The following is a 20580-nucleotide window of genomic DNA, read 5'->3' on the forward strand; positions in this document are numbered from 1 at the left end:
GTGGCTCTTAGGCTCGTTTTTTTCCCTTCAAGACTAAGCTAGACTTGTTTTAAATTGACAGCTTGAAATGGATTTGTTAATTTTGAAGAAATGTGACTTATTTGACCATTTGGGGAACAAATGCCCCTGTTCTCCCAGGAGCTGTGAGCAAGTTTCTAGCTGTGAAAACCCAACAGAGTGGGCCAAAGTAGTTCTTTAGTGTTTAATGCAGATTTATTTTCAGTCTGCTTCTACTTGTTTCTAGAAACTGAATCACTGTCATGTAAAATTATAAATACATTTCAGAAATGGAAAACTGTGAATATGACTTATTTCAGCATTTCATTGTTTCCAGTCTACGATCTGCTTTGTTATTTGTACTGGTTATAACAATCCCTGATGTACTATTTGGAAATGCTATTAATAAGTTCTCTATTTTTGTCATACTTAACAGCATAAGAATTCGGCATAGAGTGTCTATAATTCCTTTCAAATTTGCTGAATTTACAGCAAAAGAATAGTCTTGATGCAGATGATTCTTCGCAGTAATGTAGTGCCTTTAGAGTGAGTAGTGTTTAGCAACTAGCGCATGTAGCATACATTTGTGCCTTTTATAGAGTGCTTCATAGGTAAATATTTATTCTGCACCATGAGTCTTGTCCGTCTGTATGTACAAGGATCTCAATTTGTGCTGATCATGTCTATGCTAAAGTTCACAGGAGTGCTAAAGCAATTAGGCAAACAAAAAAGCTGCCGATGCTCGAATTTCTTCAGCTGCCTATTTTAGATCATTCTTTCTCCTTTCTGTATGATTATTCTCTCAAATGGATTGGGTTTGCTTGGTTTTTATAGTGGCCTCTGAGCTGCGAGAGTGAATTTCTTCAGTGCACTGTGATTATATTGTCATGTGTTTACTTCCTAATGGACTGAACTTCAGAGGGAAGTTTAACCACTGCGTTGCCACTGAGCACGCCAGCTCAAATGGAGTATTTCACTATTTCAAGGCCATCTGTTTTCCTTGGCTGGTTGGCATCTGTTGCTGTACAAATTCCAGTAACTGATGGGAATCGTTTGGGTTTTTTTAAAATGTATATTTCTCAAATCATGCTGTCAAAACCACTGTAGGTGTGGAGCCACCTTTACTGATTTTAAATCAAATCCTAATGAGCTGTGCTTTTGCTAAAACTAGAGCGTCTGAGAGCACCATACCCAGGAGCTGTTGGTAGCAAAATACTAGAGAGCTCTTAAATGGGAAGAGGTTCTGAAGTCTGCCAGCACAGGTTGTTGCCTGGAGGGAGAGGCAGTTTCCAGCTTCTACATTTCTACTGTCTTTAACACCAAGCATGTGCATTTATACACTTAAAAGTTCCTTTCGTCGTTCGAGCATTTATCAACTATCCCCAAAGAGCTGTAGGACAGGCACAGTGCAGATTGCTGGAGGAGAAGCCTGGCTGTAGTCTTGATTCTCCCTTTAAAAACTGATTTGTTATCTTGAACAGCAGCTACCTTGTGCTCCGTGGTGTGGAACAGAAGAGCACACTGTTAGTGTCCCTATCTCTCGGAAAACCTTTTGAATTGCAGCTGTGAAAACATCTTGCAACACTGGAAGAGGCTTTGGTAACCTTGGTGGTCAGCTGCATGTGTTCACACAGCAGTTTTGTGAGGCCTCCAGCGCTGCTCAGGGCCGTATGTGCAAGTGATGCAGGGCAGAGGCAGTCGTGCTGCTGCAGAGGCTCTGTGAGCTTATGCTTCTTACTTTGCCAGAGCAACCAGAAGATAATGTTTTGGCTCTGCACCGGGAAATGTGGTACCTCGTGAAGAATTGGATCATGTATATCATTTAAGGAGCCTGAATAATGTTTTACCATGCTGTCATAGAATCAATTTGGTGTAAAGAGGTTTGGGTTTTTTTCCCTCCTTCTTGGTCGTGATCTGTCTGACTATGGCCAAAGTACGTCTGAGTATTTGCTTTTAATTGTTCAAAAATGCAGCAGCCTGGACAGCAGTGGGATCAACAGGGATGTTTCAGGGATGTTGTCCTTTGCAGATAGACCTGAGAGCTAGGAAATCACTGGCGATCCCGCTGTGCTTTTGCTGCTGGAGGCTGAGTGATGTTCTTACCTCTTACTGAGTTTTTTTAGGTGTTATCCCCCTTCTCTTAAGCCCTTGCATAAAGTGGCTGCTGCTTGTGACTGCATTTCAGCATGTTTTTGATCTAAAGTGACTTGCCTAGATTTGCAAGTCCTGATCTTTTCCATTGCAGAGATGTTTCTGTAATGAGATAAATCCCTGTTGTCGTAGCTGAGGCAATCAATCCAGGCCAGATTTTCACTTGCTAAAGCACATGTGTAAAGGTACAACACTTCTCCATTTCTCTTTCTGGTGAGGAAACGGCAGCTGACTGATAACACTTGTGAACTTTTGCACAGATCTGTTAGTGTTACCCATTTTGCCTTCCAACAGCAAGGGGATTATGTGTCGTTTTATTGTAACATCAGTCTGAAAAAGTTCCTCTTCTACTGATGCATTGTTGTTTTTTCTCTTTCTCCCACCCCCTACCCTGTTCTCTCTCCAATTTTTACATGAAGCTTTCTCTCAAGCTGGTAAGCAACATTTACAGCATGCCTGTCCTGTGTTTTAATCACCATTTGCTGTGTATGTTCTAATGTGCACTGTGCCACAATATGACATGACACTGAAATTAACTTTAAATTTGTTTCTTCTTTGTGTTTGCCTTTTTTTTGTTTTGTTTTGATATTTATCAGATAAATTTGAATACACAGGTCTGGAGTCTAATAGAGGTGATCAGAATTCAGTCTTTCTAATAAGCTGCTAAAAAATTAACTCTAATATATAGTTTAGTTTTCACTTTTATAATCTAGGGCTATGAAAATGTAGAAAACACTATCAAGTAATTCTGCTACTGCATAAGTACACATTAAAGCATTTAAAGGAAGATAACACACAAAGGTCTCTGCTTGCTGGAGCTTTTCCAGAGAGAAATGCATGTCTTTGTGTAACAGAGCTGCAAAGTTTGCTTTCCATGTCCAGGTATTACTGGAAATCTGCATTATTATCACCTACATTTTACAGCCCTATGTAGTCCTTCAGAATAACTAATAATTACATTAATTGAAGTTCTGTAAACCTTAACCAACAAGGTTAACTCAGTCTGATTTGAATTAAAAAATGGAGAGATATACATATGTATGAATCCTAAATTCTATCTTGGATGCAGCTGGGAAGGTTTCTTGAACGACGGTAAGATAATACGTTACTGAGTTGGAAAGGGAAGGGGTGGGCATACTTGGGAAAGCAAATTACTTGCTGAACTTCATACCCAAGGTACTGTATTGCTTGAGATATTCCACGTTTTGATATGTTCCTGACAGCTTGTCTATATTCCCTTGCCCTTTGATAGTGCAGTCACAAGGAGAATGTGCTGGTTTGCTGACCCCCTTCATGCAAGCATGCAGGAGCCACCAGCTGCAGTTTTGGAGAGCTTCAGACCTGCAGTAGTGCTGTAACTGCATTAGCTTGAAAGTTTCCTTATTCCTCACCAGTTAGTGCCTTTAGGTGCTTGCTTTCCCCTCCACATATGTTCTTGAATACATCATTGTGGGCCTGCTCTGTTCATAGCAGCTTATTCTGAGGAGACATGTAGGCCATGAAAGTTCCCTTGTGTATGTAGCTCTGGAGGTTTGGGTCTTGCTGCTGCTCTGTCAGCACAATGATTTGCTTGGGCTTGTAGTAATGTTGCTTCTCACTGAAGACCTGTGGTAGGTCTGAGGAATGATGGAAGTGTCCAGCTCACTGCCAAACCTTGTTCTTTTGGCTGTTGCCAAGCCACTGTCCTGGTAGTACAGTACCAGGGGTTTCCATTTGTTGTTTTCCTGGTCACAGTGCTGGTGTGTTGGGTATCTGAGCTAAGCCTTTGTATAGAGGAATAAATAATCCTCAAATAAATGGCCTTTCCCCAAAAATTGCACAAATGAGATGCGCAGAGAGGGATGAGACCCGTATGTACCTCAGGCAGAGGAAATCAGCTTGCTTGTGATCTCCTCTCAGATCCTAGCTGTAAAAGAGCCAAACCTGGGGCTGATAAACCTTGTGTTCTCCCCATGTGTAGCTTCAGCCCAGAAACTGGTCCTAACACGGCCTCTTTTTTCACAGTCCTTCATCTTGGAACAATTGCATCCTAAATCCCAGGATTATGCAAGGAAATCTAGTGAGACTGGCTCTGCTGGTCCTAGGATAGCACATCAAAAATAGCACAGGTTTCCCTCCACCTCACTGTTGAAGCATTTCTAGAAACGTAGGCAATGTTCACTACTTGAGAGGTAGCCCAGGTGTGGTTTTGCTTGAGAGCATGGAATGTTCCCAGCATGTGCAATAATTCCTCCTTGACTCTTCGTTTTGGAGGAGGAACTGTAGCTTCTGTTACTGAGCATGGAATAAAGTCTGAGTGAGATCACCTCCTAGTCTGGGGCGTGCATTTCTATGCAACACTAATGCTTTGGTCTGAAGCATTGTGAGCAAAGATCCTGAATTTAATCCAGTGTAGGGCTTTTGAATGAAGTTGAAGAATCAAAAAGAAGATGCTTTTCCAAATCTGTTTGAGTACATCTCTTGCATTCTCCTAATGTATAACTGGGGATATTTTCAAGCATATGTCTCTTCTGCTTAGAACTGAGACTGTTATATAGTTTTTCTTCTAACTGCTTTTTCATTTACTAAGCTACCTCCAGATGCTTTGCCTTAAATAGATCTGCATGGCTTCAGTGTGTAGATTATCTGTAAAAGATGTTGAATCACTCCTGTCTAATGTGATGTGCAAAATATTATCATTAAAGAATGAATGAAAATAGATCTCTCTGGTACCATGCACAACAAGTAATGTAAGCCCTGCTAGGACTTCATGTGGCTAAAGTTTCAGAATCAGTGTAACTTCCACAGTTGTTTCCTTCATTTGTCTTAAATTTGCTTTCTCATTGTCTTATAAATGGAATTGTAAGTGTATTATTAGACAGATGATCAAGGCTTAATTTTAACTAAAAGGCCACCTTAACTGAAAATCAATAAGCAGCAATTTCATTAGGCCTGTTCTGTTATTTATAGATGGTTAGGCCAGAGGAGGAGATGACCTGTCTGTAGTTGTCCTCCACCCTTTGGCACACACACTCTTTCTTTCTAAACAGCTTGTTCTGCAATTGCAGAAGAAAGAGAAGAGTGTCTGGGGGCACATTCAGTGCAGAGTTGAAAGGATCTAATGGGCAGCTTTAGTGGCAGTATGTCCACTACATCATGCTCCCCCAGGGAGAGGGATCTGGCATTTTAGGAAGAATAATGTCGCAACTCTGCTAACAAGCTTTCAGCAAGATGATGGGCCACTGAATTTTGTTACTCAGCTTTCTGGCTTTACCCTTCTTTCTGCCATAGGCCAGTATTCCCCCTTAGAAATGGGACATGGAATGAGCAGAAACCAAAACAAGAAAAACCTGTACAAGTTTATGTACAAGAACCTCATTCCCTTATGGTGCAACTAGTTAGTATTGCTGTGTATTCAGTATAGCCCACCCAAACTGTCCCCCTTGCCTTCTTGCAAGACAAAACTAGGTGGTACTTTGAAGAAAATAGTATGGATGTGTTTTATGTGTCATCTCTCTGCTGTATCAAATTGAGGCAATCAAGAAGAGGCATAGCATTTTGAAGGCAGAAAAAGGGTTTTCAAGCAGGACCATACCAAGGTAACCACTGTGGTCTTCAGATTTTTTTCTTCAGTTGTGATTTTAAATGGATTGATTCTATGGCTTTGATGTAACTCCTGATTTCTATACTAGTACAAGTGAGAGAGGAGAAATTGAGAGACTTTGACATGGAAGGTGGATGCTGGAAAGTAAGCAGCATGTTTTTAAATCGCAAAATCCCAGAGGAAGTGCTTCTGTTATCTTGGTGTGTTCAGGAGAGCCCTGGCAGAAATAAACTGTTTTGAACCAACACTCAGACTATGTAGAGCAAGCCAGCAATTAGGGTGTACATGAGAGAGGTGACTGTGACACAGCAGTAAAAGCTGACAACTGCCTTTATGGGTGTGCTGTCTGTGGCAGAGAAGAGGAAGGCAGGAAAGATCAGCTTTCTGTGAGAATGGAACTCTTAAATTAAACCTGACAATAACTATGGATAAAAATAGTTTCTCAGCTTTGCTGGTGAATTCTGGCATTCTTTGTTGGTGATCTCCCTTTAGCCATTTGGTATGGAAGTGGGATATGGTCCTGAGATTATTTTAAGGCATCCAAATACTATGCAGAGACTGATGACTCTCAGTACAAATGATAACAATGCTTCAGACCATTGTGATTTTGTACAGATTTTTGTGAGCTGTTTTCAAAATGCAGTCCTGAAGGATTCTTTCAGGCTTTGATTTTTCTTTTTTCCTTATATTTCCTCCACCCCATTCCACTTTGTGCAGGGAGCAGGGCCGGAAGACTTCAGCAATCTCCCACCTGAGCAGAGAAGAAAGAAGCTTCAGCAAAAAGTCGATGAACTAAACAAAGACATTCAGAAGGAGATGGATCAAAGGTACGTCAAGCCTCTCTGATGAAAAATGATATAAGTAGTCTCATAGAACAGAAACAACTAAAATACAAGAAAGTGCAAATAAAACCAAGGTTCTAAGTTTGTTTCATGTGCTGTTCCAAGGAAAGAGCCACCAGGGTTTACATATGGCTAAAAACACCTGAGAGCTGCAAGGCTCTCCACAGCTCAGATGCTGCAATCAGTTATTTAACTCTGGCTGATGTAGGTCAGAGCTGGGGCAAAAGCTGGCTTTCTGCTTATTCCATTCTCCCACCTCAGTGTAATGCACATCCTGCCTTTGGAATTGTGAGAAGATCCCAGTATAAAGATGGGAGTGAAACAAGTGTAGCACTTGGAGACAGTTTCTCCTTCTTTCTGGAGCTGCTGCTTTCGCAGGAGAGCAGCAGTTTAATCCTGAGCCAGACAAGGACCACTTTTGGATACACTTTGTTTGTTTCATGATGTGAGCTATTACTGTATGATGGGCATGGGGAGATCCCAGTGAGGGGGGCTATTATGAGCGTGTTCACATTGTCAGAAGTGCTGATTGATTCGTGTGTATCTTGAGACTCTCCAGTCCGTAGCTTAGATGTCCTGAAAGCAGGAAGATAATGACTCCTGTGCTTTTGTGGATGCTTTTTCTACAAGGCTGCATTTATCATTCTGGTTGAGAATAAGGCTATTTTAGTTACACATTTTTGTCTCGATTCTGGCAGGCTGTATTTGTTGCTTTGTGTTTGTTCACAATCTGCAGTTGCATTAAAGATTCAGCATGTTATGTTTGCAAAGAGACAGAACTTTTCTTCCTTGAATGATTTCAGGACTTAGCCTCTCTGGTATTAATCTATCCCTAAATACTCATCTGCATTTATACAGATGTACTTACATTTTCCACTAGCTTGCTTTGAAGAACCTGTTTATTTTGTGTAATAAGCCAGACTTTCTTCTTTATGCTATATATCATAAAAAAGAAAGGAAAACTGCATGTGGTTATATGTTTTCTTATTCCTTTCTCTTTTTCTCTCTGTGGTATCTTCTGTTTGTGTCTGTACAGATTTTCCTTTCTGCTCTGTGTTGATTCCGAGGTAACCTGGCGTTAAAACTGGATATGAAATCAGAGCAGAAGGAAGTTACTTAAAATAAAGATAGTATATGATTGAGGAAGCAGCACCAGCAGCTAAATAAGAGTTAAAATAGTAATAATCATGACTCATATGCTTGCAATATTGTCCCTTAGGACTCCAACCACAGAGCAGTCCCACTTCCTTGCCACCCACACTTTTCCCTATTTTCTATACACACAAAGCAAAGGCAGACACAGGATTGCAGTTGTCAGGAGTTTGGTGGGAAACTCTAAAATACAGAGAGTGTTAACTGGAGTCGTGGGACTTCCATTAACCTTTCTGCCCCTGTCTAATGCCTAGAGAAAAGGCAAATAAGTGGGCCAGTAATTGTAAGTCCACCCTTCTCTAAGCTCCAAAATGTTCATCATCATGCAGATAACTTTTTTCGTGTAAGCTCAGCCTCAGCTTTGGCTCAGGTCAAAGGCAGCAACGCTGCTGTCAGCAAGAGCTCTGCAGGCTTCCTAAAGGAGCTCATGAAGGCATCTACTGCATTAATCCTGGCCTTATGGGTACCACATCCATCATAGCAAGCCTGAAAATTACTATCTCTGAAACCCCAGGCATTTGGCATGTGGGTTGATACGAGACACAGCCCCCAGAAAGAGTCTACTATAAATGCTGTATAACTTAACAGGATGCAGGGTTACATTATGTGGCCTAAGGTCCATCTGTCACAGCGCAGTGACAAATACAAACCATCTGGATTTAGCTTCATTTTAAGCAGTGTGAAATAAATATCTTACAAATGATTTGGGTTGCAAAAGACAAACTGCACCAGGCAGGGTGAGAATTTCTGGTCAGCGCTCCATTCTTATTATTAATATATCCACGTCCAGCTCTTTGTCCCAGTTTCTCAACTGGATTTCAGCCCATGATGTAGAACAATGACGCAACTATTTGTCTGTGCCCCAAAAACTGGGGTGATATTCATCTAGAAAGTTGAAGCTGTCACTGGTCGCAATGGTTATGTGAGGGGGGGTGTTATTTTATATTATTTTTCTTCCCCAGGGTTAGCAAATAGATATTGTAGTGCAGAATAAAAGAACATGTCAGCCTAAAATCAATACCAGAGCCTTCCTTTTGCCTTGCAAAAAGCCACTGTCCAAGAATTCAGTCATTTTCCATTAGGATTCTTCAAGTGGGGCACATAGAGCTTGAATCATCTGGTCTGAATGTGTTGTGTGCTTGTACCAGCACAGCACATCTCCTTGGTAGCCCCATGGTCCTCAGCTGCCTATAGGGCAAGGAGCTCCTTTCAGCACAGGAGCTTGAAGAGTGCAGCTTGTGCACAATTTCTCTGTCAGGTTACTCTGTAGGTAAAGGTGTTACTCACTTTTTACCATCTCTGACAGTTTGAATTCTCTCTGGTAAGCGACTTTACTCCTATTTCTTTAATGGCTGGTTCAATACAGGGCAAAAGCCCCTGTCTGGATAGTCTCAGTTATTTTTGGAACAGATTAGGCTTGAACACAGAGTAAAGAAGTGGCAGTTTATTATCGTTTCACTTGTCCCCAGCTGCACTAACGCTTCCGTGTTTTATCTTTCTTCTGTCTCTCAGAGATGCCTTAACGAAAATGAAAGATGTGTATATCAAGAACCCGCAGATGGGAGATGCAGCGAGTGTGGACCACAGACTAGCAGAACTTGGACAGAACATTGAGAAGTTACGATTAGAAGTTCAGAAGTTTGAGGTATGGGAAGAGACACTTCAGTGAAAAGTAGCTCAGCTGATGCTGAGTTCTAAGCAGATGCTTCATTGCTTTTCCAGATGTGTTGATGAGTTTTCTTACTATGCTTGAGTAAGTGCTACTTAAGCTGAGATCTTTGAGCCTGTTTGTGAAACATGGATATACACCATCTCTTGTGACTGTCAGCCAACAGCCCTGCTGTTTAATTTGCCAGAGAAACCAAATCATGTTAATTGGAGGGTAAGAGTAAATGTAGTGCTCTCTGGCCTGCCCAGAGGGGTTCAGATGCTTAATTAATTAACTAATTGGAAGCATCATATTACAAATGTCTGGAAAATCAGAGGCAAAATCAGAGGAACATAAGTGCAAAGCACCATCTATAGTCTTAAGAGCAAGACAGAAGTCATCAGATGAAATATGTTTTAAGGAATAGTCTGCCATTAACAGGAAGCTTCTGAGAGACACAAAATCTCAAGAGCATAAGGAGTATTTGGAACTTATAATTACACAAGAAGGAACTTATAATTACACAAGAAGGATTATAGGCCTGAGAAAAGACTTCTCTAAGTTACGTTATGTACATAAATAGATACAGCCCATGAATATTAGATGTTTCTTATGGTTGTTGCCTTTACTATCCATTGCTTTCTTACCCATTTGAAAATGACTGGCTCTTTCACTCTCCCCAGCTTTAGCCCTCTTGCATTCAGCAGTCAGTGAGATGGCTGTGTTTCTGGTGTTATTGAGACTGCTATAAGCTATCTCACATCTTGACTGTGACTACAGCAGCAGATTGTGACTCCCAAAGCTGTTGTTAACTGCTTCTCTTGGGGTATTTTCAGCACCCAGTGTCAAAAAAGAATTAAGTTTTCAGTAAGTTTGGCAAGACCAATAGATTCAGTGTATAGTTAAAGTACAGCATCTATTCCCCCAACAGCTGCAACCCAAAGGAAAACTTAAACATGTTTACAGACTGGTTTTAGTTCTATAGTCTGCATGTCAAATATGACACAGCAAAGTAAAAGCAACATATATCCCTTTGCAAGTCGAAGCAGTGATGGGTACATGGGACCACTCTCCCCTCGCAGGGCTGGCTGGCGGAGGTGGAGGGCAGGCTGTCCATGCGCACTGAGGCCCGGCGCCAGAGCGGGCTCTATGAAGCCCAGAACACCTCAGCAGTGAACAGCTGTGCACAGGACCGCGAGAGGTACAGTATCTGTACAGAGCTCTTCAGGCTCACAACTGCCCCTGCTTCTCTGAGCTTGTTACTCAGGAAAACTCTAGCTCTGCAGCATTCCGAAACTTAGATGATGGAACGTGATGATCTTTAAGGCCCCTTCTAACCCAAACTGTTCTATGATGCTGTGGTTATTCTATAACCAGACTAAATGCGGGCACTCCATGAAGTGTTCTGCATACTGATTTTAGCATGTGCAACATCCCAACTTTAAGAATTACTTTCTGAATGGGATGAAATGTGCAATAGCCCCTCCACTCTGCTGTGAAGGAGAGTGAGGTGCATTATTTTACAGCTTTTGATGAGGAAAGTGACTGGTGTCATCCATCACTTTGTGAGACCTGCTACAGCCAGTTCTGGGCATGCGTTGGAATTGCCGAGCTGCTCCAGCTGCAGTTGCTCACCTTGCCTTAAGTGTCTGGTGACTGAGTCATTCTCTTTGCTCCTGAGATTGGTTGCTATAGTTGCTGTGTATTTTCCTCTCTTGAGCAGCCCAGATGGCAGTTACACAGAAGAGCAAAGTCAGGAGACTGAGATGAAAGTGCCCGCAACGGATTTTGACGATGAATTTGATGATGAAGAACCACTACCCACCATAGGAACATGTAAAGCGCTCTATACATTTGAAGGTATCACTCAAACTTTACTCTGACTTCACTTACTGTTTAATTCATATGCCAAGGACAAGTTGAAAACATTCATTTAACTCCTGCAGTGCTTAAATAGACAAAGGGCAAGTGAGGCTCTGGCATGGTTCTGTTTTGTAGAGAGGCAGTAAAACAGTGATTTGTCTCCTGTTACACAGGGACTCTGTAATAAAAAGAGCCAAAAATGTGATGTCAGGACCACATTTATCTCATTCTTTGTGTACACACCAGAATGATGTGCCCTTGTTCTTGCTGCTTGTGGTGCAAAAGAGGTTGTGGATGCCCTGAGCACCCACCACATCTGTGGGTTCCCATTGTGCAGGAGAACCTAAACTCCACATTACTGTTTTTCAGGTCAGAATGAAGGAACAATTTCTGTAGCAGAAGGAGAAATGCTCTATGTAATAGAAGAAGACAAAGGTGATGGATGGACACGAATCCGAAGGAACGAAGATGAGGAGGGCTATGTCCCTACGTCGTATGTTGAAGTCTATTTGGACAAAAATGCCAAAGGTGCTATGACTTATATTTAATACTATTATTATTACTACTTTATTTGCTTTCACAGAGATATTCAGCCCTGAAACTGCTCTGTGTTGCAGATAGAGCCTTTTAAAAGTCTGTACAATGCCACAAAGTGCATTATTTTGTACATGGACTAATATGGCTTGCTGTACTGCAAAGTGTGCTTTTCATTGCTCAGAGAAGGGCAGAGTGATAGACTGTCAACTAGAGGGAACTGCAGCCTTTACTAGACAGTGCTTGTTCGACTGCCACTGCCCGGCCAACTTGGTGCAGGAAACACAAAGCCATGTGGGATAACACGGGCTCTCCTCAGATATCCAGGTGGCATCTCAGACATGTTCACAAGTCAGCTGTTTTGCCCCAAAAAGATTCAGTGGAGTGTTATATAGGAACTATTTTGGCTGCTGTTTCGTGTCACAGTGTGATAGCTTTTCAGAGCATGATGTGCTCTGTGGGCCTTTTGGATTGAAACCTGGTCATCATTTAGTTTGTGTTTGGAAGGGGAAGCAGAGATCTTGTCAAAACCTGCCTACACAGCACTCTGGTCCTTGATAAATAAGTAAAACATTAAGAAGGATCCTCTAATCTTTCCGACCTTGATACATTTCAGAAGAGCTGTTTCAGATGAGCATAACTAATAGCTTAATCTTTTGCTCACACAAGATCAGTGGAGACATTCAGTGTTTTGACTCTGCAGTCTTCTGTTTCTTTATTGCCATTAACTCCTCACAGATAGGTGTATTGTGTAAGCAAGCAGTGCTACAGGGGAATCCTGGCTGGATTATATCCTAGCAGTGTACAGCTGGTAACGTAATACACCAAGAAAGCAAAGATTTTAGTCCTGTTTCAAATCAGGATGTGTTTGAAGTTCACTGTGAAATAATTTGTGGGGGTTTTTTAAGTCACTTAATCCTGCAGATTATTGTTGTTTTTCCTAGACCTTAGAGCTCTTGGTGTGAAAGAAGCTGCCTCATCCAATTCAAATGAAAACTGAACCATTCCCATTGGGATTTATGGACAGTAGGAGGAGAGGAGTAGGGCTGTCTCTGTAAACAAACACTATAGCTTGATCAGTTCACTGTCTTGGACTCAGTATTAAGCAGTTCAGTGCCTTGTCTGCTGCTTGTCTGGGGTCTTGCTTTATTTTGCCATAATACAGTAGTTTTATATTTGTTTTGGCAAATACAGGGCCAGTTGAGATGCAAAAAGCTCAGCCTCTCTATTGGCTTTTATTAACCTTTGAAAGAGGAACATGGATCATACAATCTTATCTCATATTCAGAAAAAGGCAGAAAGCGCAGGACGGGAGATCCCATCTCTTACCCTGGTGTTCTCTCCTGTGGAGATTGACTGCTTTGTGTGTGGCAATACTTGAAATCAACATCATGCTGCTGGAAAACTACTTGTTCAGCAGTGCAGGCTGCTAGAAACAGCTAAGCTGGCGTGGCATCTGAATCTGCCTCACATAAGGAGCATGGCTCTCCTGTGCTTGGATACGCAGCGTGGTTCCCATCAGTGGAACCCATCAGCAAATCACCCGTTAGGAGCAGAGCAGCAGGTTGGGTGGGAAGCGAAGCAAAGCATCTCTCAGTCGTTGATTTACCCTTCTGGAGAGGCTGCTGCAGCAGTGTTTCTGGCAACAGCAGCCAGAAAATTGTGTTGGTGCATTAATGGTATAATGTAAGTTACAGGATGGTGCTGAATGATGGTAAAACTGCAGTCCATGCTGGGAGTGAAGGATGCAGCCACTTCAGGAACAAAACCAAATCTATCTGTGAATATGTAGCATAAAGGAACTATGTTACTTACCTTTGCAGAAAATGCCCCAGTGGCAGGATAAAGATTTGGGGGAAGTGCTGCTGTGTTTAAAAGACAAACTTGGTTGCAAGCTGCAAATCTCTCATTTGAGTTTTTAATATATTAGTTGAAGTGACTTTATTCAGTCCTTGCAGCAGAAATAATGACATTCTGGAAGTGACACCATAAATAATAAAGCATTTACAAACTTTAGCAGCTCTTTCCTCTTCTTGGAAAGAAGCTTGAGCAGCTGGTGCCTCTCAAGGTTAGTCGGATGCAGGGTGGGAGCCCTCACACCAGCTCCGAGTCCATCAGTGACTCTTTCAGCAGCAGAATCATCTCTGGCTCAGGTGTATGAGGTTGTGCCAGTGCCATGAGCCAGAGGCAGCTCTGCCCGAGAACTGCAACTGCTAAATCCTGTGTGAAAAGCCTGTTGTCAGGGCTCTGCCCAACCTGAGATGAGCAGACAGGTAAGTCGTGTGCTGCAGTCGCCTCCTCATCACAGCAGCCAAGCAATAGGGCTGTTTGTAAGGTTGACACTTACACCTCCAGGCACAGGGTGTTAGCAAACCCTATCACAAACCCAACAGTAATATCTATAATATCTATCTTGTTCTGCCTTTTTTTTTTTTCTTCCAGATGTGTACAAATCACTTGAGAAAATCTCTGAGTAGGTTTCATAGGCCTGTTCACCTCTTATCCCACTGGTTTGCTGCTACGGGTGTTTTAAGAGCTCTGTGTCAGAAGGTTTTCTTTAGAAGAGATGAATGCACATGTCGTATCTCCATCAATGAAAGACTCTGTTAGGTACCGTCCACTCAGCTGATGCATGTATAAGTTCACCTCTTGAAATCTAGCTGTGCATCACAGCCTGTGACGAAAGCACTGGCCTGACCGTGCATCTGTTTAGTTGTAAACAGCATTATTTTTGTCCTTCCTACTAGAAATGAGCCACCCAGTTCATTCTGTGATGCCTGCAGGAAGCTTATAAATGCTAAAAACAGTACAGACTAGGAATTGGATCTCTTGGATGTAAACTCATGTTCTGGGGCTTACCCCAACCTCTAACTGCTAGGGGATGAGGAAGAAAACTCCCCCGTGCACACAAAGTGTTGCTCCTTGCAGGGCTTTTCTGGCCCTACCTGTCAGGTACCTGGTGCTGGCAACTGTTGAATACAGGAACTTAGTTGCACCTTTTTGCTCAAGACTGACCATACTGTGTTATTGAAGATGGTACCTCATAATCTTCTCGGGAACAAACCCCTCCGTCACTGAGGGATGTTGTGAAATAGCAGGATACACAAAAAGGACTGAAATAACCAGTTTTATCTAAACTCTCCATTGCTCCCAACAAAACACCATGTTCCCTCCCGCAGAAAGCCTGGTTCTTCGGGTGACATGCGAGTCATAGAGGCTGGTCTGTGAAGTTCAGCTTCCCAGTTAACAGGATTTGGGAGCATTTCGGCTCCTTTGCCACTTGTGTCTGTTCCCTCTCACCTCCAGTTCCATAAACAAATCCTTGCAGAGGGCTCTGGGATTCTCAGCGTTGCAGCTCTGCTGTTTGTTTGCTGTAACCATTAAGCAGAGCCTTGACTTATATAAATCAATAGGTAAAAGTTAACCACGCTGATGCACTTTTTATCTAGGATGTTTCTGATTATTTAATGCTTGCCAAATGATTTAGGAAACAGGAATTGTAAACTGGACTGTGGCTTTTTTTAAATCCTTTTGTTAAATACTTGCCCGTAGTTCTCCCAGTATATAAAAAATGTATATAACATAACTTAAAAACTAAAGTTACTTGAATTGTTTTTATCCTTTTATATATGTATAAATATAAATGGGTTTATAGGCTGTTTCTGTGTTTAACCTCGCTGCTGTTTGATAACTGCTCGCTCCCTCTCACGTTGATAAGTGTGTTGGTTACTCGGCTGCCTGCAGCTGGTTGGGTTTGTGTAGAAGCTCGGGTTGTGTTAAGGTCTGTTCACTCTGGCCAGTGTCGTGGGTTTGTTTCTATTCTTGTTTCTTAAAGAATCACCCTCTGTCAGGAATCTCTCCATAGCTCCATGTACCGCGCTGTCTTCTAATAAACATCATATTTTCTCATTCCTGTGAGGATCTGTTTAATGGCAATTCATTTAACTTCTCTAAGGGAAAGCAAATGGCCCAGAGCTGCTCTTCACCTGCTTCCCACACAAATGCAATTCCTTTTCAGGAAAAATATGTTGTTGTGGCTCTGTGAACACTTCTTCTTGCTGACATTTGGCGTGTTTTCTGGTATGGAATTGGGTGCAGAGGGGAGCAGGAGGTTTCCCAGCTCTCGAATGCGAGGGAAGTTTGGACTCAGCCTCTATTCCCTTGGATACAGGAGTGTCTTGGGCCAAATAACACTCTGGATTGTAGCTTCACTTGGCCACAGGAAAATCTTACCCTTGGTCAGAAGTGTGGGTACAGGAGCGTGGCAAAGGATGGGTTTGGAGGCTCAGACTGCTTTCACTTACCTGTTCGTGGACTTTATGGACTGAAAGGTCTTTGCAGCCTGTTGCGGAAAGGACAGTTCGTGTGGGTTCATCACAAACCACTTCGTGTTGTAGCCTCCTGTTGTTGTTCAGTGTCACTCGTGGTCTCTGGAGCTCTCACTTGACCAGACACAGTGCTCCTTTGCAGGTTTGTTTTCCCAGTTGTACTAAAAGGTCCTGGCAGGGTCCTGCTCCTGAGTGTTAAGTGTTTCTCCCAGAGAACAGTGTCCCAGTGATGCTTTTCCCTTGGCTGGAGGAAGGGCTGAGGGTGGATGATGACCCTTTGAGTGCTGGTTGCTCAGGAGCCTTCCTTAACCCCTTGTAAGCTGGTAGATGCTTGGATGCTGTATTTCCTTTAACCTCCTGCAGGCAGTGCTGCTCTTAAGGGACCCCGTTTTCCCCAACCTCTTTCTAATCCAGTCTCTTTTCTTTTTGTCTTTCTTATGTTTTAGATTCCTAAAGGTGTTTGTGCTGGTGCAAGAACCTCGGGGCGAGCTTGTCACAGAAGGAGAAACAAAATGGTCTGTTTACCCTGCAGGCAGTTAAAACACACCCATGGAAAGCCAGACTCCCACTCTTGTCTGGAGTTCCCCCTTGACAAATTCAGACCTAAATTCCATCCCAGCATCATTCAGACGCTTGCTCTTTTCCATGGCATGCTACTTGTGGCTCAGACTAACTTCCCAGCCTTCCCCACTCTCCTGCCAGCTTGGCACAGCCCCTCCATCAGACATAACCAACGCTTCCCACCACCCAACACCGCTCAGAGCACTGCTGGTGCAAAGGGTGACCACAGAGTCCCAAAGCATGTGCTGGTCTGTCTTCTGTCCCCACCTCGTCCCTCAGTCCATCTGAATGTACGCACTGGTCCATCAGCATTTCACACAGTGCCTTTAGTGCTAATCCCACAGGTAGTCCCATCGGAAGGGGGGTGCCCAAGCCCTCCCCGGGAGCAGTGGTACAGCAGCTGGACTGGGCTCTGCATTTGCAGCTCTTACATTTGATCCACACGCATTATTCAAGATTGTGCTTTCCCCAGAGGTCACTAATACTTGTCAGCCTGTATTTTTGTGTTTTTAAACCTAGGCTGATGCTCATGCCAAGTATTAAATCCCTATGACCTTGCTGTTTCCTGAAAGCCTTCGAGCTCACGTATGTACGCTTGTTTTCCTGCTTGTTCTCTCTGCCCCTTCCTCTTTATTCCCCCTTTTCTCTCCCTCCTCCTCCTCTCTCACACACACACAGACACACACAAACACAGACACTGGCATTTTGGTTTGGAGCCCCATTTTGCTCGTCACAGAGACCTCCGTTTTGCTCTCGTTTCAGTCTGCATGCTCGCCCTGTTGCCTTGCCTGCGCCCACCTTCCCCGGGGTCACGGTATTTTGTGGCTCCTCATTTAATCTCTCTGCAGTTTTCTTTTGGTTTGGGTTTCAGCGTTTCAGACCTGCCTCCTCCTCCTCTTGCATGACCCCTTGTGCGTTCTCATCAGTTCGTGTTTGAGTAACAGGGTTGGTTTTTTACAAAATAAAAGAGGAAAAAAAGAAACCCCCATTCTATTTCCTTCTCCCACCTTGTCGTGGACTGGACCCTCGACCCAGAAGCCAGACAGGAACGTGACCCTCCTGTTCTCACCTGATTTTGTTTGAAGCAGAAGTAGCATGATAAGTGATGCTCCACGCCGTGGAGAGAGAGCTGTAACGTCTCCAAATCCCCCATGATCTGGACCTCAGCTGCCTAAGAAAGGGTCACTTGCTTCTAAACCTGACACTTTAACTGTTGGTGTCCCCTGAGTCTTTACCATTGCTGGGATTTTGCAGTCATCTTGTACATGTTTGAGCCCTGTAAGGTTCAGTTGCTGCTTAATAGCTCCTGAGGGCCTCATTTCTTCATAAATCAACGCAGCATTTGGGGGAATCTACTCACTTTTAGCAAACTTCAGCATGTTTTGTAAAATCCCCAGAATTTGAGGAGATTGATGTGGAAGCCACTTAGAGGCAGTGACCCCAGAATGAAACCTCTCAGGTTTAGTGTGCATGATGCTCTGTGCAGGCTCAGCACCACGGCCTCTCTGTGTTGGGGTGCTGTTCCCACTCCAGCTGGAGTCACTTTTGAGTTGGGTTATATGCTGTGTTCAGAGCTCTGTCCCTTTCTCTCCATTCAAGATTCCACCTTTTATTCCTAACAGCACAGAAATCCCTCAGTCCTACAGTTAGTGCTGTAGCTGGTGTGATGGTGCTTCGTATCTGCAAGCATCAACCAGCAGAAGGTTTGGAATCTAACTCAATGTGGCTCAGGAGCCTGCACGGAGGCCATTCAGCTGCAGTGGCAGCAGCACTGGAAGGGTCATCATCAGTTAAATCACCATCCTTATCGCTGCTGCTGCTGCGGTCACTGTTTAGATCCAGGAGCCTCCAGTAGCAGAATGGGATCCGTGTGGTTGGCACCAGTGGCTTTGTACAAAGATGTGTGCAAAGGCTTTGCTGGGTCCATCCACCAGGGGATCTGAACAGTTCAGCAGTTACCAGACGTGCAAAAACATCCCTACAATACTTTTTTAGCTGCACTATTTTTCTTCTCGTGTCCAATGCACTGTGGAATCAGCAGCTGGAAGAATTCCTCCTCACCTCTTGTCATGCCATCTATGTAAAAATTAGACGTTTGCTTTTATATATTTAATCTAGGTGGACAGTATATTATTGTCAGCCTCTTTGTGGAACATTGGAACAATTGCAATGTCTGTGTCGCTACATCGCGCTTTAGAAGGAGCATTAGCTTTGGCTGACTGATATTTTTTTTTTCTTCAAAGGTTTTAGTAAAAGACCATGGACAGAGTTTTTATAAACTTGGCAACTAATTCCCAAAGCCTGGATCTGAAATCTTGCTGCACGAAATGCTCAGCGGCCTCCACGTGCTGCGGCCTCCACGTGCTGCAGCCTCCATGTGTTTATTCCGCTGCCTTGATCCAGGGGAATGAATTTTTGTAGGATTTACCTTTTTCAAACTCCAAAGGACTAAAAGATGTGACTGGTTTATAAAAACTCTGCTTGAATTGACTAATCCTGCCCCGGCAGCAGGGCCTGGACATCCTGCGGGATCCCATCCTCCCCAGCAAAAGTCTCTAATGCCCTTTCTTAACACCTGTAAATAGAGAAGAAACAGATTTACTGATACTCAAAAGTTGTGTTTAATGCCGAGTATTTTTCAGACGTTCCTTTAGTTCGATGCAGGTTGTTCTTTGGGTTTTGTTTTCCTGCCTGAAGTGTCAAAAAAGACCTAAAAAAAGCCAAAATTCTATTTTAACCTGACGACGTCGAGCACTTTTTTATTTGTATATGTGTGTGTATGTGTGTTTGAGCACTGATCTCTAGATGGTGGCATCTCCGTGTCGTGATTTCATTGCCAATGTCCAAGGTTCTGGTGTTGCCCATTCATTTCTGGAGACAGAATTCAACCAAATAAAGTGCTTCCATTTGAAAGCGAATATTGACCTTGTAACAGTGAAAGGAAAGTCATCCACGTATTTAAATAAACATTTAATTCCAGAAATTCCGTTTCACTGGATCCTTTTGATCCTGCAGAGAACAACAATGGGTTTGTTGAATAAAAAAAGGGGGGTTTATTTGGTTTTGCTTTGCTGGGGTTTGTGTTGTTGCTGTGTTGGTGCCATGGGCAGAGCTCTCTGCCTCCTGGCTGAGAAGGGGAATTCAGCTGGGATGTGTGGCTTCAGCCAGGTAGCACTGGTACAGCCTGGAATCCCTCCTCATTATTCTCCTTGATTATGGGATGGATTTAGGGTTTGCTTCTGGCTGTAAGACTTTGAAGGAATAAGCAGAAATGGCCTGTTCAGTGCAGTGCTTGTAGCCAGATGCTGTAGTAGGAGTGACAATACCTCAAACATAGTGCTTGAGGTTTTGGTTTGTTCTTTATTTCATAGTATGCCACACTGGAATTTTTAGGTATTTGGAGTATTAATTGGGTACCTTTCAGTGTCTGTCCCACAGAGCTGGTTCCCATCAGGTCACTGGGAGACACAATTCCATCAAACTTGCACTTCTCCAGCTGGAGAGAACAAAGTGGTTTTACTTCTTGATTGGGTTTTACTTCTTGATTTGGTCATCTGAGGCGAAGGGCAAATGCTGCTCTGGCTGGAGGTGCTGATCTGGGGGGGGGGGGAGGGGAGACAATGGCTCTTGCTTTTCAGAGCTGGAAACCTGGGGAGAGTATTTCTCAGAGAGTCATAGCACCTCCTGCCTGCAGTGGATGCTTTGGCTTAACTGGAAGGCTGGAAGTCCGTATCTCTTTGGATACAGACTGTTTATAAACCAGTTGCAAGCCTGGCAAAGAATATGTTTGTACTTGTGTGTGTGAACGTGCCCATGTATGAAATAGTCATGTTTCCCTTCCCCAAATAATGTGAAAATCCCCAAACCTGGGTGGGGATATTTCCAGTTTTAAGATGGAGGTTGGGGAGCAGCGTGTGGCTG

At 43.2% G+C, this 20580-nt stretch overlaps 1 protein-coding gene across 17 annotated transcripts in view; it reads left to right on the top strand.

Moving 5' to 3' along the window:
* The window catches only part of FNBP1 (formin binding protein 1), a 98550-nt gene extending 78908 nt beyond the window's left edge, over positions 1–19642 (top strand). For 4 of the 17 annotated variants that reach the window (XM_030507075.1, XM_030507082.1, XM_030507084.1 and 1 more), the window contains 7 exons: positions 2568–2582; positions 6449–6558; positions 9238–9370; positions 10456–10574; positions 11094–11233; positions 11606–11764; positions 14213–15986. In XM_030507075.1, the coding sequence (XP_030362935.1) occupies positions 2568–2582; positions 6449–6558; positions 9238–9370; positions 10456–10574; positions 11094–11233; positions 11606–11764; positions 14213–14247 (711 nt within the window). In that variant the 3' untranslated portion in view covers positions 14248–15986. Of the gene's footprint in view, positions 1–2567; positions 2583–6448; positions 6559–9237; positions 9371–10455; positions 10575–11093; positions 11234–11605; positions 11785–14212; positions 15987–16544 lie in introns of those variants that run through there. The other 13 variants (XM_030507077.1, XM_030507083.1, XM_030507078.1 and 10 more) reach the window with 9 other exon arrangements.
* Positions 19643–20580: the final 938 nt, after the last annotated feature.

The sequence above is a fragment of the Strigops habroptila genome, chromosome 15, assembly GCF_004027225.2.
Source record: "Strigops habroptila isolate Jane chromosome 15, bStrHab1.2.pri, whole genome shotgun sequence".
Lineage (NCBI taxonomy): Eukaryota > Metazoa > Chordata > Aves > Psittaciformes > Psittacidae > Strigops > Strigops habroptila.